Raw genomic sequence first — 16,280 nt, forward strand, 5'->3', positions numbered from 1 at the left:
GGAGATCGTGTGATCCTCTTTCAAGGAGACACATTCACATCTGCCGATGACCTGTACATCTTAGACTTCAATCCTAGTCTGAAGACGTTATGCAAGCCGGCAGTTATTCAGTATGGTCTGGAGCAGTCGGAAATCCCACACAACCTCAGGTGGGAACTGTCGGCCATGACTAGACGTAACCACTTTCATGAGCCCTAGCATCTCTATTATGTGAGGGATATAAGCTGAAAATAGTTGATTTAAAAGCTTGTAGATCGATCGTCGGCAAACAGATTTGGTGTAGAGGGGGGACAACTGCAGACTAAGTACAGGTCAACTCACAATTAGCATTTTGCAATAACGTCATGGAAAATGAGTAGAGGTGGGACAAATACATTACAAGTTAAGTCTCAAGTCTTTGCACTTTAGTCCAGAGTCAAGTCCCAATTCAAGACAGGAAAGTCCCAAGTCAAAGACTTTTTATTTTGAGTCTACAACAAGTAATACATTTTTGTTTTGAGAAGTCACGATGCCATTTCAATGCAAAATTGTACTTGTATTTGTTTAGTTTTTGAGGGGCGATAGCTAGCCCCTCCTATATACAGGTTTAATGTTTGTCTTTAGTTCAATGTTTGTTTTGTAAACGCCATTGACAACGAAGGGAAAATTTACGTCATAATGTGCCTAATTACGTCATATTGTCTCTTTATTGTTAATGGCGTTTAACGTTTCTGTTGGCACAGTTTGTTTTATATCACCATTACATCACCTAATCAACATGAGTTAGACTTTAATATATTAGCGCCCCTCACTTCACACGGGTGTGATCTTTGTATTTCATTTTCCATGCATCCTTTCGGCAACGTATACAATTATATTATCCCATTTATGAACTGTTTGTTCTGTTCAGTTTACTTCAGCTGTATCCGTTTTTGGCATGTATTTTTTGCAATTAGGTTGCATTAGGTGCAACATTTAACTTAGTTCTGATTGTGTACTTTTAATTCCCTCCTTGAGGACAGTGTTTAACCCAACTATTTTACTAACATGTAATGCATACACTGTAACCATTATAGCATTATGCTCATCTGTTGTCTTGGCGGGTTAGTTAACTCGCATTTCAACCCACATTTCTTGCATATTGCTATTATTTTGTTGTTGACCCCCTCGTAGTTTTTGAAGGGCGCTGACCCCTCCATCGTTTGTTCAAAACACTGTTACGTCAATGTCTCATCACGGACACATCCATGTTGCACGGTCGGACACATGACCTTCTAGCTGTGAGGCGACAGCACTACCAACTGTCCCACCGTGCCCCCATACATACATCCCTTTTTAGCCAAAAAGTACCTTTTATACGTGTGGTGGGGGGCTCAGAGTGCTTCAACTAAGGAAAGTAGGCTTTTGGTGAGTATCGCAAAAACGTTCTTTTTATTTACGCTAAAGACGAGAGACTGGTCTGCATTTATGCGAGCCCCGGAAGTCATGGGTATAACATACTGTAGCTCTAAATGCAACGGCATTAGAGCTATATGGACCAGAGCTATAACAGGAACACAACATCAGCATGCAGTGCATTAGAGCTATATGGACCAGAGCTATAACAGGAACACAACATCAGTATGCAGTGCATTAGAGCTATATGGACCAGAGCTATAACAGGAACACAACATCAGCATGCAGTGCATTAGATCTATATGGACCAGAGCTATAACAGGAACACAACATCAGCATGCAGTGCATTAGAGCTATATGGACCAGAGCTATAACAGGAACACAACATCAGCATGCAGTGCATTAGAGCTATATGGACCAGAGCTATAACAGGAACACAACAGCAGCATGCAGTGCGCTGCCTGGTGAGCTAGCCTGTTGCTGACCTACTTCTACAGCCTGGCAGACGCCGTCTCCAAGCCAAGCTCGTTTTCCACCGCAGAAATACAATTAAGTGAAGTTATTATATGAGGGATCCATCCAAGCCTCTCAGTACAGAGCCACAGGCTGCCAAACCACAAGGATGCTCATTAGACACAGGCTTGTTCCTGGCACACAAGGTCAGCCACAGGCTAGAAGTCACTGCACGCGGTCAATTAAAAGCAGGTGTTCTGCTTAATCAGGGGTGGGCAACCTTGAATATGGAGAGGGACACTACATTTCCACATTCACTCCAGTCTAGAGGGCCATATTGCAATATACTGTTGTAGCAAAAATAGGTGATCTACAAGCGGCAGTGCGACGCCAAATCATACCGGTTTCGTGGAATGACTCAGATGCTGTTGTTTATTGGTCCTGAGGCCACAGTGCCCCACGCTGATTTTGCTGAGATTCTGAATTTTTGACTCTGTATTTTAAAATAATCACACTCACGTAAAGTGACGGGGGGTGCATACTTAGTTTAGACTAGGCATTTGGCCGCTGTGCCCTCAAAAATGTACGACACCAAAGGTCAAGTGGGCTTGCCCCTTATTATGATGAAATTCCATACTCTAGTCTACGCCATGCATGGTGGCCACATGCGGCCCCCACCTTCACTTAATGTGGCCCTCAAGTTAATAGAATAGAACACTGATATATTATTGATTTGCAAACATGACCCGCTCTAAAGTTAACATAACTATAATTAATGGAATTTGAAATGAAATACAAAATGTTACTTTTCAGGATTCCAATTAAAAAATAGCAAAAAATATATAATCAGGATTTCAATTCAAATAATAGCAAAAATAGCTGATCTACAAGCTGAAAACGCGCCACACTGCGACACGTTTTGAACTTGTAGATGGGCTATTGTTTTGGCCCTCTGTGTGGAAATATAGTGTCCCTCTCCATTGTCAAAGTTGCCCTAACCTTGCATCACCAGGCTGTATCCGGGACCCATAAATGGGTTTGGGAACCAGTGAAGTATAGGGCATTAAAATAGAGATAGGAGCATTGTGCCCTGAGTCTGACAGTATGTGTGTGGATGTATGACTCACCTGTCCGGTGTAGGCAAAGTCTAGAGCGTGCTTCAGTCCCACACTGGTCACTCCCTGCAGGGTCACTTCATCAGCTTCACTCTCCACCATACACAGGCTGAACATGGCCTGAATGAAGAGCAGAGAGCATGCTGGTCAAATAAAGGACAACACAGTGATTCTCAACTGTAGGAATTTCATGGACCCTCCCCATGCGGAGGATCCCCATTTGATAATATTATTTATCCGTGGGATCCCCCACTGTGTGTGCCGTGAGCGGAGAGAACAGCTGACATAAAAGCTCACATTGCGTCACAGATGTGACCGTTTTTGAGCTTGGAGGTCTGCTCTACTCAGCCGTTCTCTGCGCGCACCACCTTCGCACGGCGGACCATAAATAAAGTTTGAGGGGATACAGATGCCATTCAGGCTCTGGTGCCGTGATGGTATAGGGAGCACTCCCTTTGTCAAAGTCAAAGTCGTACAATTTTGTCACACACGTTACTGCAGTGAAGTTTGACTCATCTCTTGGAGCGGTGAATTGCAGCCGTGCCGCGTTCGGGAATCATTTGATTAGTTGATTAATTTGACCCCCCAATCCAACCCATTGATGCTGAATGCAGGGAGAAATTGGGTCCCATTTTTAGTCTTTGGTATGACCCGGCCCGGGATCGAACCCCGACCCGACCTCCCAGTTTCAGTGCGGACACTCCACAAGGCCACTGTCTGCGACTAATGAGTGTCCGGTTTCTTTTGGGCCCCGGCCTGCACGTGCATGCTGGTTCTTATCAGTGTGACGTTGTCTGTAAATGTGTCTACTGCTTATCCCTTGCAGACCCCTGTCAATATAGCAATCACCATCTCTCACTCATCTCATGTGGAGCACATAATAACTGAGGAGTGCTTTTGCTGCTGCGTCAACCCTCTGCCTGCACAAAACACTACTGACAACCATTTCAATTTCAACCATTTCAATTCAGTTATCATTGGGATACATTCTTTTGCATTGTGGCTAAGTGGCATAGCCAGTTAGCCACGATGTGCACCTGTGTGGCCTTTTGGCTCAGGGGTAGAGTGGCCGGATGGAAACAGCAAGGTTGCCAGTTCGATCCCGGGCTCCCCCAGAGTTAGTGTTGAAGTGTCTTGAGCAAGACACTGAACCCCAAATTGCTCCTGATGTGCTGGTTGCTGCCTTGCATGGTTTCCGCCGCCATCGGTGTATGAATGTGTTTGTGAATGGGTGAATGTAATGCACAATCTATGTAAAGCGCCTTGGATAAAGGCGCTATATAAATGCACCATTTACCCACACAACCTGAACTTTGAACATTCAGTGGATTTTCTGTGGTCTAGGGGTTTCTCTGTGTGTTCTGAAGCCTTTTGAGCTGCAATGAAAACCTCTCAGTGAGTCATCTGCTGGCAAATTCCTAGTCATATATGGGTTTTGTAGACTGTTGCATCACAGTCCACAGGAAAATCAGAGCACTTGTTTGAGCCTGAAAACCCCAGATACCACAGAAAAAAATGTTAAAAGTCCCGTTTTGTGGGTGCAATTGAGCTCAGAAGACCTAAAATAAATAAATAAGAAGAATTACAAAAACTTTGTTTTTATGTCACGATCCCTTTAACCATTTACACTCACCTTCTCTGTTCACACAATTCCTTTTCATATTTGATCTCTCAATCAGTTCCATGTTCTTTTTAACCCCAGGCTTTATCATTTTTCTCCCCCTTCATATGTTTCTCATTCGTCTGCTTGACGTCAGCGAGCGCTGTTGATCGACACTTTCAACAGCGTCTCGGAGACACACATAGTGTGCTGTCACTTTGTGGCTTGGGTGTGAGCGTCAGCATTAACAGTCACATGTCGCATTCCCCCTGGGAGGAACTATACCGTATAATGTGTTATGAGCACCGGTCAAGTGCAACGCTGCAGCTCTCACACTGCAGCATCCTGTGGAAGCACCGCAGTGTCAGCGGCCGCTATACGTGTGGCCCGCTGGGTTCTACTATGTGTGTCCCGGCCAGTCAGAGAGAGAGAGAGAGAGAGAGAGAGAGAGAGAGGGGGGGGAGCAATCCGTCACCTCCACTCGCACCATCAGCACCTCTGCCAAGGTCAGCACCACATCCCTGATGCAGCCCTGCTTGAGGGCAGAGGCTTAGTACTTAGTACAGTATGCACGCACACGCACGCAGGCTACAAAGCTTAGCTATTCTCTCTTTGTCACAATCTTTCTTCTCTGCGCACGCACGCACGCACACACGCACGCACGCACGCACGCACGCACGCACGCACGCACGCACGCACGCACGCACGCACGCACGCACGCACGCACGCACACACAAACACCCCCCCCCCCCCCCCCCCCTTAGCTATTCTCTTTTTGTCACAATCTTTCTTCTCTGGTCATTGTCTATCTGTCACACACACACACACACACACACACAAGGGCACGCACGCACAGTCTCTCACACACACACACACACACACACACACACACTGGCGTGCACACACAGACACACGCATGCGCATGCGCACAGCACGCATGTAGCACACCCCAGGTTGCGCCACTGGTCTGTCTGTCTGTGCTCAGTCAAGCGGTGGATTTTTAATTAGCGCAGCTGTGAATCAACAAAGCCCAGTTGAAAAGGAGAGACAGACAGGGCCTTGGTTAACACTCACACAGCCCCCCAAGTCAACCCGGCCTCGCATATCATCCTCACAGCAAAGACTGCAAGCCTGCTTAAAGTCAACGTGCATGCATCAGAGAATCTTGATGAGGTTGGGAGGGGAAAAGAAAACTAGGATGTGGAAGAGTGGGAACGTTGTGGCTCGTAGCTACGCCACCATGCACCGGCTGTGTCTGGGGAGCAGTGGCGGAAAGTCATTACTTACTTCAGTACTGTACTTGAATATTATATTTCAAATTTCCAGTGCTTTTACTTCTATACATTTTATAGGCAAATATTGTACTTTTACTCAACTGCATTTACTTGAAAACTTTAGTTACTTTGTAAAATAATAATTATTATTACAAAACATACATTATCCACTTCAGCCCTATATACATTTTGGGCATTTGAAAATAGCCGATCTACAGTACAAGCTCACAGTACAAGCTCACAATGCATCGCGATGCGACGCATTGTGACTCAAGTACATTTTTTATTCCGGACTTTTACTTATAATGGAGTCCAACGTTGCAGTATCGATACTTTTACTTAAGTAACAAAATGTGAGTACTTTTTCCACCACTGCTGCGGAGGAAGGGACTAACCTGCACACTCCTCAGGGTTAATAAATACCCCACTTTGGGAACCACTGCTCTATGACATCCATAAGTGCGTGCACACACACACACACACACACACACACACACACACACACACACACACACACACACACACACACACACACACACACACACACACACACACACACACACACACACACACACACACACACACACACACACACACACACACACACACACACACACACACACACACACACACCACCCCCCAGGAGAAATCCTTATGAATTCAACAGTTACAGCATTATTACTTTCCACATGGGCTATAAGTAATCACCGAAAATCATTATTCCATGCCAACAGTCGCACAAAAGCGTTCTATATCCAGTCCAGTGCTTTAATATTCCCTATACATAACATCATACCATCAAAGCTTCTCACCAACAACTATGAGAATACAATGTATTGATCTAAAAAAAAAAAAAAAAAGGGGGTTTTTTTTGACCAGTCCAACTAACACATACGCCTATCCTATGTCTGATCGCATGGTGCTGCCTGCCACAGTGCCAGGCAGGCCAATCGGACAGCAGGCCACTGGGGATTGTCCCGTCCCTCCCGCCCTTCCCCCATGGGTTCTGTGTGGTCCTGATCAATGGTTCTGCAATCCTCTCAGGGTAGGACACACCGATCTATACCTTTGATCAGCAAGCAGCAGCTAGAGCCCGGCTGGGATCATCACGCGCAGCACGGTCAGGCTGCACATATACAGTAATGGCGCTACTGGCTAGCCCTTCACTTTGACTTTATTTTCAAGTGTGCTATTATACACGGGTGTTTGTGACAGAAAGAAGAGGAAAGAATGAGAAAGAGAGAGACAGACAGACAACAGACAGACAGACAGGAGAAGCAGCTCAGAGACATCTAATCATACTGTCCCTGAGTGTACCGTCTATGTCGTCTCTGTCGGGTGGAAACCTCATAATGTCCAAAACAGTTACTTTTCCGGATTCAAATAAAAAGATAGCAAAAGTAGCTCAGCACATTTCGAGCTTGTAGATCTGCTACTTTTGATGCTTTTGTGTGACACACAGTAGTGTGATCATGATCAAGTAGTATAGGGGGTTCATTTACTCAAATATGGAGATAAGATGTTTCTGCCCGACAGCAACGACCAATGTGTGTTCTTGCACGTCTCTCTGTATAGAACTACTGTACATACAAACAGAGCAAATACCTTTAAACACATTTGGAATTTGGAAAATTTCTGCCACTTGTGAACAGTGTTAAATACATGTCCCACATATGAGGTTTCATACCAAGTGGAATGTGAAACATTGAAATAATACTGGCATTTCTTTCAAAGGTAAATCCAAAGCTAACTATTTCAGCAAATACAAATGCACAATTCTTAAAAGGATCCCTGGTTAATAAGCCTTGTACTATAAAAGAACATAATGAAAAATTAAAGACACCTTAAATATTTTCTTTATTTTAGAAATAGTTTAGTAATAATTACTCAAGGGGGACAACGCCTATCACAGACGTAATTTGTCTGTGTGGTCCAGCTCTATGGGAATCATGTATGGAATGCATGTGCTAATAAAAATATTAGGGCTGTCAAAACAACCGAGTTAACTGAGTTAATGCACCCCACACATCTCATAATCCCATCCACTCTGCACTAAAAACACAAGTTGGTTATTGCCATAAAAGGCTACACAATTAACCTAGGCAGCTGACCGGGGCGCCTGATGGAGGGGAAAGGAACTGGTTGGAATAACGTGTTCCTTCCACACGCTACGTCCAACCAGGGAAACTCCCCCCTGTCAGGTGTAAAGGAGCAACTTGGACACTCATGCATGAAGGAAGTATGAGTTCAAGTCCGTTGCTCTCCCCAGGTTGGCGGAGGGTGTGTAGAGCCCAGGATCACATTAGATAATTGACACAGGGGTGAAAAATGGGTTACAAAATCGTGGAATAAAAGTAAAAAACAAAACAAAAAAAACATAGGCAGCTGAAAAGAGCTCAGGGTGAGAGACACAGAGAGTCACACTGGATTTGTTATAAAGAATAAAACATACATACATAGCCTACGTATGTTTATGTTTTTATGTGTTTTCTTTTTTATGATTAGCAACGAATTTTCATTGCTGGACCACACATTGGAGAGATGATATCATCAACATGCGACAGGCATTGTCCCCCTTTATTGAGAGAGAGAGAGAGAGAGAGAGAGAGAGAGAGAGAGACAGCGTTTCCAGACCTGAGCCGACAGCCGCGGCCGTTTTCTCTGTCGGCCAGCTTCTTTTCCGGGTTTTTAGACAGCTGGTGGATGGAAAAGAAGCTCCACCCACGCGGCTGAATGCCACGATGGCCAGATTCCCGGAAACGCTTTCCCCAGCGGCAGTCAGCCGCGTGGGTGGAGCTTCTTTTCCATCCACCAGCTGTCTAAAAACCCAGAAAAGAAGCCGGGAGACAGCAGAAAACGCCCGCGGCTCTCTGGTAAGTCTGGCAACAGCTAGAGAGAGAGAGAGAGAGAGAGAGAGAGAGACTGTACGTACTGTACCAGGAATGACTGAATTGGCCATTTATTTCTGCTGACCTCTGTGTCCAAGATGTAATTAAGAGGGTGTCTGTTGCAAGTACGTGTGCAAGTATGTGTGCTGTGCATGTGGAGTATACACGCATTCAACCAATTTATTAGCTCTTGCACTCAATTTCTGCTGACTGTCTTTCACTTTAATAAAGTGATATTGTGGTGTCCTATTATTGTAACTTCAGCTTGTCCGGTGTATTTAGATGGCTTAAATCGGCTAGTATATTGGTATACATCCTATAAGCCGGGGGGACAGGATCATTGTAATTGGCAGTGGTAGAAAAAGTACTCAATTGTTTTACTTAAGTAAAAGTATCAATACTGCAATGTAGAACTACTCCGTTACAAGTAAAAGTCCAGAATTTCAAGTTTTCAAATGTATAAAAATCGTTTGAAAATAGCCGATCTACAACTGAAATGTATATAGGGGCTGAAGTTTTGTAGTGGAGTAAAAGTACAATACCGGTATTTGGATCTGAAATGTAGTGGAGTAGAAGTAAAAGTATTGGAAATACTCAAGTACAAATACCTCAAAATTGTACTTATGTACGGTACTTAAGTAAATGCACTTAGTTACTTTCCACCACTGGTAATTGGCTAGTTAGTAGTATAGATTCCCGAAGTGCAATGGTACAGAGATAAAGTACCTGTCCACCACCACCGCAGACTCTAGGGGTTCAATAATCTACCGCAGTGGTATATGGCGCATTTATATATCGCCATGCTCTTTTCACTTACTCTCTCTCATGTATGCGTGGGTGTTTTTCCTGTGGGAGCATTTGCACATACAGTACTACATATATGTTAACATGTGCAATGCATGCATGTGAATGTATACGTGCACAAGCTAGCCTGCCAGGGTCTACAAGCCCCAAGACTTTGGGCTTGTTTTTTTCTTTTTGTTCTTTTTTTGTAAAGTTGGTTGTAAATATTGGTATTGGGTTGGCTTCCTTAGACCAGTGGTTATCAAACACTGTCAAAGTATCCCCTATTTATCCATGTTGCCCTACCCCATAGCATTGGCTATTCAAGCATTGCTCTTTATTTGTATTTATTTTTTAATCTGGAGTGTGAGAACTACTGATTTAGAAGGCATTTGTAGAATTGGCCTCAGGTCTTAATGGGTTAAAGATGGAGTGCCATGATGTTTTCCCCCACAAAAAACATGGTCATCGGGTACTATGATTATACTAGGAGAAGATTTTGTTCAAAAAAAGTGTACATAAAGTGTTAAAATTATGTTTTATGTGGCCACACGCCATAGCCGATGCATGTACAGTACGTAATACATATAGGTCTAAAGTGCTCGTGGCCTAGTCGCTTCTTCTGAGCTTGTTTTCATAGACCTGGCTGCTTCTCTTGCAAATGTGGCAACACTGATCTCCAGCAGTCCTTGTTGAGGGCAGTGCAGGGCAGGGCAGTGCAGACGGGATGTATTTCCCCTGGGGCGTCCAGGCTCCCTAATATGATGGTATTGGAGGAGACAGCTGACACGGACTGACAGTCTCCAGGTAAACAACTCACGCTTGGCCACATATCTTAAATTACAACTCCTAATGTCTTCTAGTCTCATAAACACAGGGGCGTGCGTGCATGTTTGAGAGAGAGACTAAGAAGTCTGGTGTGAGAGAGACATAAGCACATGAAGCAGGTGTGAGTCGGTGAGGAGAAAGGGAGAGAGCGACGGGGGGAGGGAGAGAGACAGGGGACGGGAGAGAGGCAGACAGGGAGTGAGTGGGAGGGAGAGAGGTAGAGAGAGAGGTAGAGAGAGAGAGAGAGAGAGAGAGAGAGAGAGAGCAGGAGGGAGGGAGGTAGAGATATCATCCATGTTCACATTTCTCATGTTGTACTTTCTCATGCCCTCCTGCATATTATCTGCTAAATAATTGAAGTACAACAAACAAAGCAGTCGGAGTCGGATGACAAACTCCAGATAACTACGTTTAGCCCTACACTACACTACACTACACTACAGACTACACTACAGAATGAACACGCATGAGAAACACAGAGAGAGGCTCTCGCTGTTACTGCGGCAGCAGACTTATCTAATAATCCCACGAGGCACTCTAACTAATGTCGCTGTGTCTGGCAGAAACCTCGTATCTCCATATTTAAACTTTTTACGTTTTCTTCCCCGTAAATGAAATGAATGCCTTAATTACTTCGACGTATACAAGACTACATGATGATGATCAATTCTACAAGCTTCTGCACTTTATCACACTTCTACAAGGTCACAGCCCAGCGAGCGCAGACGTGAGGTGGTGTGACATTGTAACCATGTGTGAAAGCGAAGGTGGTTATAGATCAATATTTGTTGAAGGTGGGTTTGATCAATAGAAAAGGATTAACATGAGCTTGTGACTAAATAATAACTACAATTGGATTAATTGGAACACACAGGTTCTGTTTGGAGTGGACATATGAGGTTTCCACACGGCAGCAATGTGAATGCTGATTGGCTCAGCAGAACAGACTCCAAACGACAACAATTAAAACTGGAACCAGAAGAAGGAACAAAAGGACAAAAAGATGAAGAACAAATGGAGGAGAATTCTGAAACTCCCTGCAGAGACACCATACATCAGATGATTTCATCCCCTTTTTATATCTAGGTCTATTATTTATTCGGAAATTGAGCCACAGACCACCATTTGATGACATTTAGCCTCTCAGACCCAAAGATAAAGAATATTTTGTTACTGTTGGATAAGATTGTGTCTACATTTCCATGCTGTATTGATGTGGTACCATAGTAGAGATAACCTGCAAACGTTCTAAATATGGAGGCTTCGTGTAAATTAAGTAATGCAGATGTTTAACAGAAATGTAACTCTTGAGAGTGTAAAATGAAACCAAATGGATCCATATGGGTCCATTTGGTTTCATTTTACACTCTCAAGAGTTAAAGATCTATAAGGGTCCATTTGGTTTCATTTTACACTCTCAAGAGTTTAAGATCTATAAGGGTCCATTTGGTTTCATTTTACACTCTCAAGAGTTAAAGATCTATAAGGGTCCATTTGGTTTCATTTTACACTCTCAAGAGTTAAAGATCTATAAGGGTCCATTTGGTTTCATTTTATACTCTCAAGAGTTAAAGATCTATAAGGGTCCATTTGGTTACCAACTCTCCATCATTTAGCTGGGGACCACCTGGAACCCCCTCAAGGACCACTGGTGGTCCCCGGACCACTGGTTGAAAACCACTGCGATACATGATAACGAATACACTGGTGGAGTAGTATGGCTTTTTACTAAGTAAAAGTAGCAAGTGAGGGGTATGATGTTCGCGAGACCCGAAACCCTGATGACCTTGGGATACATCACTGAGGATACGTCCCAGGTGCATCCATGCGATGTATAATCGTTCTGAGGTATTCTATTCATAGTGACTCATAAGAATAGACTATGTGACAACCATGTATATATAGTCTGGTGACCACCGGAGAGACGGGTGACAGCCCGGAATGTAGACGGCACCCTGGGAACAGTATGGGTTGGCGCCCCAGCCTGCATCCTCCGTGAGGAGGAAGCCCAAAAAACCTTCGGTGAGGCCTTTAGGAGGGCCATTCGAGCCACAAGCGGAGCCTGCAGTACCACCGTTGCCCAGGTGGAGCCTGCAGAACCATTGCGGCTCAAGAATCCACCACTCCTGAATGAAGTGTCTGGTGCTGGGAGTCTGGTACAATTTCTTAAATACTGTTACAAGTAAAAGGCCTGCATTTAACACCCCGAGCGGCAAGGACAGAGTTCTCCATTCAATCAATTAGTAACGCCCAGCGCACAGGACGGAGATTGATAAAAGGACGGAGATTTATTGATATAAAAACCGATCGCATCGCTCCACAGGCTGGGAGCTTCTATTGCGCAACATTCAATGTTATTTTCCGGCGGGACGTCATCGAAAATGTTCCAACCCATTTTAGCCGATGAGACCGAAAATCTTAAAACGTGAATAACTCTTGATCTAAATCATAACATCCAATTCTAAGCAAAGATTATGGCCCTTTCTCAATTCCTCCCTTCTCCCTCGCCCTTAGCCCTTCCCCTTGCTGATGTGCGTTCCAATTCTCTTTGGAGCTAGGGTTAGGGCTGAGGGCGAGGGCTAGAATCCCCTTCAAACGAAGCCAAACCGTGACCCGACTTAAAACGGAGGGACATCGTAGAGGGCGGAAGGCGGACGAGGTAAGAAGCCTTTTTTATCAATCTGCATCGCCAAAAATATCGCAATCTCTAGCAAAGGTTACCTCACGTGAACTAACGATATGCTACGGCGTTGCATTCATACAACGTTACCGATTCATTTGGCATGGGCGCTTTATCCATATTTATTTACCGCCGGTTCCCCGGTGGAACAACTCGGATGCAAGCTAGCTTGCATCCGAGTTGTTAAAAGCCGTGAAGTAGCCTACTATACAATACGCTGTATAACTTTGGCTACTCGGTGCAGTGATAGCTGGTATGGTTTTATCATGACCAATGTTATGCTAATAGGCCTATCTCACAGCCCGCTTTTCACGCCCACTTCCGGTAAATAGTGGTGTCTTTAACATTAGCATTTACACGTTTTTTTCTCTGGAGAATCTAAGTACATTTTCTAATGTAAAAATGTGACAGACCAATATTATTATGAAGCAAACAAGATGGTAAATCAGCTCGAACAGATAGAACAAACCTTACCTTGAGAAAACAAAAGTTGTAGACTTCTTAAATTACCTCTGTTAACATGTAGCGTCTATGGAGTGACGTCACGCTATCACCACTAACCCCAAAAGGGGGGCGTATTAAGGGGGGCGGGAAAATTCTGTGAGATAGGCTTATCCCTACAAGTTGCAAAAGTTACATAACTAATTAGCAATGGTGTTGTTTTCCCCCCCCAGGCAAACCAGCTATGGAACAGACTGCAAGCTGCTGTACAGCCTGTACATGGAATGAAGATGAATCACGATGGCATTTTCATTATTGTTTCATTGAATTTGAAACATTGTCATTCATATGTATACATGACTTGTCATAGGACATGATAGAAAATTACTCCAGTTATGAATCTGTTCTTAACAATATTAAAAACAATGAACACAGTGACCACAGCCCCTTCTTTCTATACTGTCAATTGTTTTCCTTTTTCTAACCCTGTATATGATATCTTTTTTGAACTGGACCCATACTATACAAACTGTTAATACAATAATAATCTATCAATCAGGTACAACTGTTGAGCAGGTGTCAGAATGAGCTATATCTAGCTGAATTACATTCTGGTGGGCTACCAAAATGAGACAATTACAATATATTTATTTCATCATCATAACCACAGCAATGTTATATTTACGCTCCATCTCTTCTCCCAAAATAGCCGATCTATAGCTTATAGCAGTGGTTCCCAAAGTGGGTTATGGGGACCAGGGGGGACCCAGGGGTCCATGAGGGAGTTCCAGGGGGTCCCCAGCTAAATGATAGTTTGTACAATAATTTGTACACTCTCAGAGTTAAATTAACATTGATTTTACAATATAAATTGGGGGTCCCAGAAACAGAAATGCCATCAAATGGGAGTCCATGGACTAATGCATGTCACACTGGCGGTCCTTGACACTTAGGGACGTTCCAATTCCTAGGGGGATGATTTATCAACCTACCCCTTGACACTCATTATGTAGGGTCAATGGGAAGGGGCAAGGGATGAGGGGTAGGGTTAAAAATAGAATTGAGAAAGAGCCTATGTGTTAGACTGCCCATCGCAGTCCCGTCGCTAGTCGCAAATTAATCATACCTCCCGTTGTTAGAGCACGATATGTCAACATTCTGCAGTTTTGGAGTTCTTAAAAGCTGTGAAGTAGCCTACTATACAAAACGCTGCATAACGTTGGCTACTCGGTGCAGTGATAGCTGGTATGGTTTTATCATGACCAATGTTATGCTAATCCCCACAAATTGCAAAAGTTACATAACTAATTAGCAATGGTGTTGTTTTTCCCCCCCAGGCAAACCAGCTATGGAACAGACTGCAAGCTGCTGTACAGCCTGTACATGGGATGAAGATGAATCACCATGGCATTTTCATTGTCCTAAATGTTGTTGAATTTGAAACATTGTCATTCACATGTATACATGACTTGTCATAGGACATGATAGAAAATTACTCCAGTTATGAATCTGTTCTTAACAATATTAAAAACAATGAACACAGTGACCACAGCCCCTTCTTTCTATACTGTAAATTGTTTTCCTTTTTCTAACCCTGTATATGATATCTTCTCGCAAATTAATCATACCTCCCGTTGTTGTCGCATCGGGAGTGTTTTGGCTACATCTAGCTACTTCAGCTACATCCGGGATAGCGCCTGGTCCGTCTCTAAATGTGCTCCGCTACTATAAATCGCTGGGCGCTCTGATTTAATGGATTAAATAACCCTGGGCATTCGGGTTGTTAACATCTGACTTTTTTTCCCCAGTTATCGGCATCAAAATATACTTAAAAGTACAATGTAAAAGTTATCAAATATTTCAAATTTTGACAAACTTTGTTTCAAATATAGCCGATCTACAAGCACAAGTCACAAAAAAATGGCTTATGCGATTAATGTAAACTAAACAGTAAGTAAGATTTTCAAATAATTATAGTGAAGTAAAAAGCACAATATCTTTCTCTGAGATGTCGTGAAGTATATACTATTGATAAATTGATAGACGCCTTATCAGACGACATCACACTGATAAGCACCAGCATGCGCACGCAGGCCGGCAGCACAAGAACCTCACCTCTCATAAGATGCAATAGAAAGTTCTAACTGCACTCACATGTCAAAAATGCACCAACAAATTTTGAGATGCTGTTTTTCTCCTGGTGTGGAGGAAGAATAATTAGGATTTTTATTGCATTCTCTCACTCTTGAAATATATAATCCTTGGTTTCTGTTGTGTGTGAACAATAATAGCAATTCAAAGCAGTGGTCCTCAAAAACACACCTACGTTCGCTGTCATAAGAATGGGAGGTGTGCTCATGATCACAGCAGCAGAGCCCGTTTGTGCATGGCTGCACGCACACCTGCAGCCCATCGAATATAATTTATGCTCCGTCCCGCGTTGGTGTCACGCACGCAGACCTCTACGCTCACAACAGTCGCATCCGCGATGCGATGTGAGCTTGTATATCAGATGTTCTCTGCGTGCAATACTGTTGCGCAATGAATTGTAACTGTCTCCTAGGGTGCACCTCACTAGCCAACACACAAGAGGAGGTTGAATGAACTGAAACCAGCGCTCCCCAAAGCAACAGGTTTGGAGATCTGTTGGGAATTGATTACATGAAACAGTCACCCGTGTGACCAGTCTCATGTTTGTAAAAAATATAATTGGTCTATACTCGAGTAAAGTAAAAGTACCTCAAAATTGTACCTTACTTGAGTACATTTACTCAATTACTTTTCAACGCTGCAGACACATACTGTACACACACACACACACACACCAGGAATAATCCCTGATTC

General features: G+C 43.6%; 1 protein-coding gene across 1 annotated transcript in view; it reads right to left on the bottom strand.

Moving 5' to 3' along the window:
* klhl32 (kelch-like family member 32) overlaps nucleotides 1-16,280 on the bottom strand; it is a 69,726-nt gene that overhangs the window by 37,057 nt on the left and 16,389 nt on the right. The window contains exon 4 of the mRNA XM_079502925.1: nucleotides 2,955-3,062. Coding sequence (XP_079359051.1) covers nucleotides 2,955-3,062 — 108 coding nt within the window. The remainder of the gene's footprint in view (nucleotides 1-2,954; nucleotides 3,063-16,280) is intronic.

This window comes from Electrona antarctica (genome assembly GCF_951216825.1).
Source record: "Electrona antarctica genome assembly, chromosome: 6".
NCBI classification, from domain to species: Eukaryota; Metazoa; Chordata; class Actinopteri; order Myctophiformes; family Myctophidae; genus Electrona; species Electrona antarctica.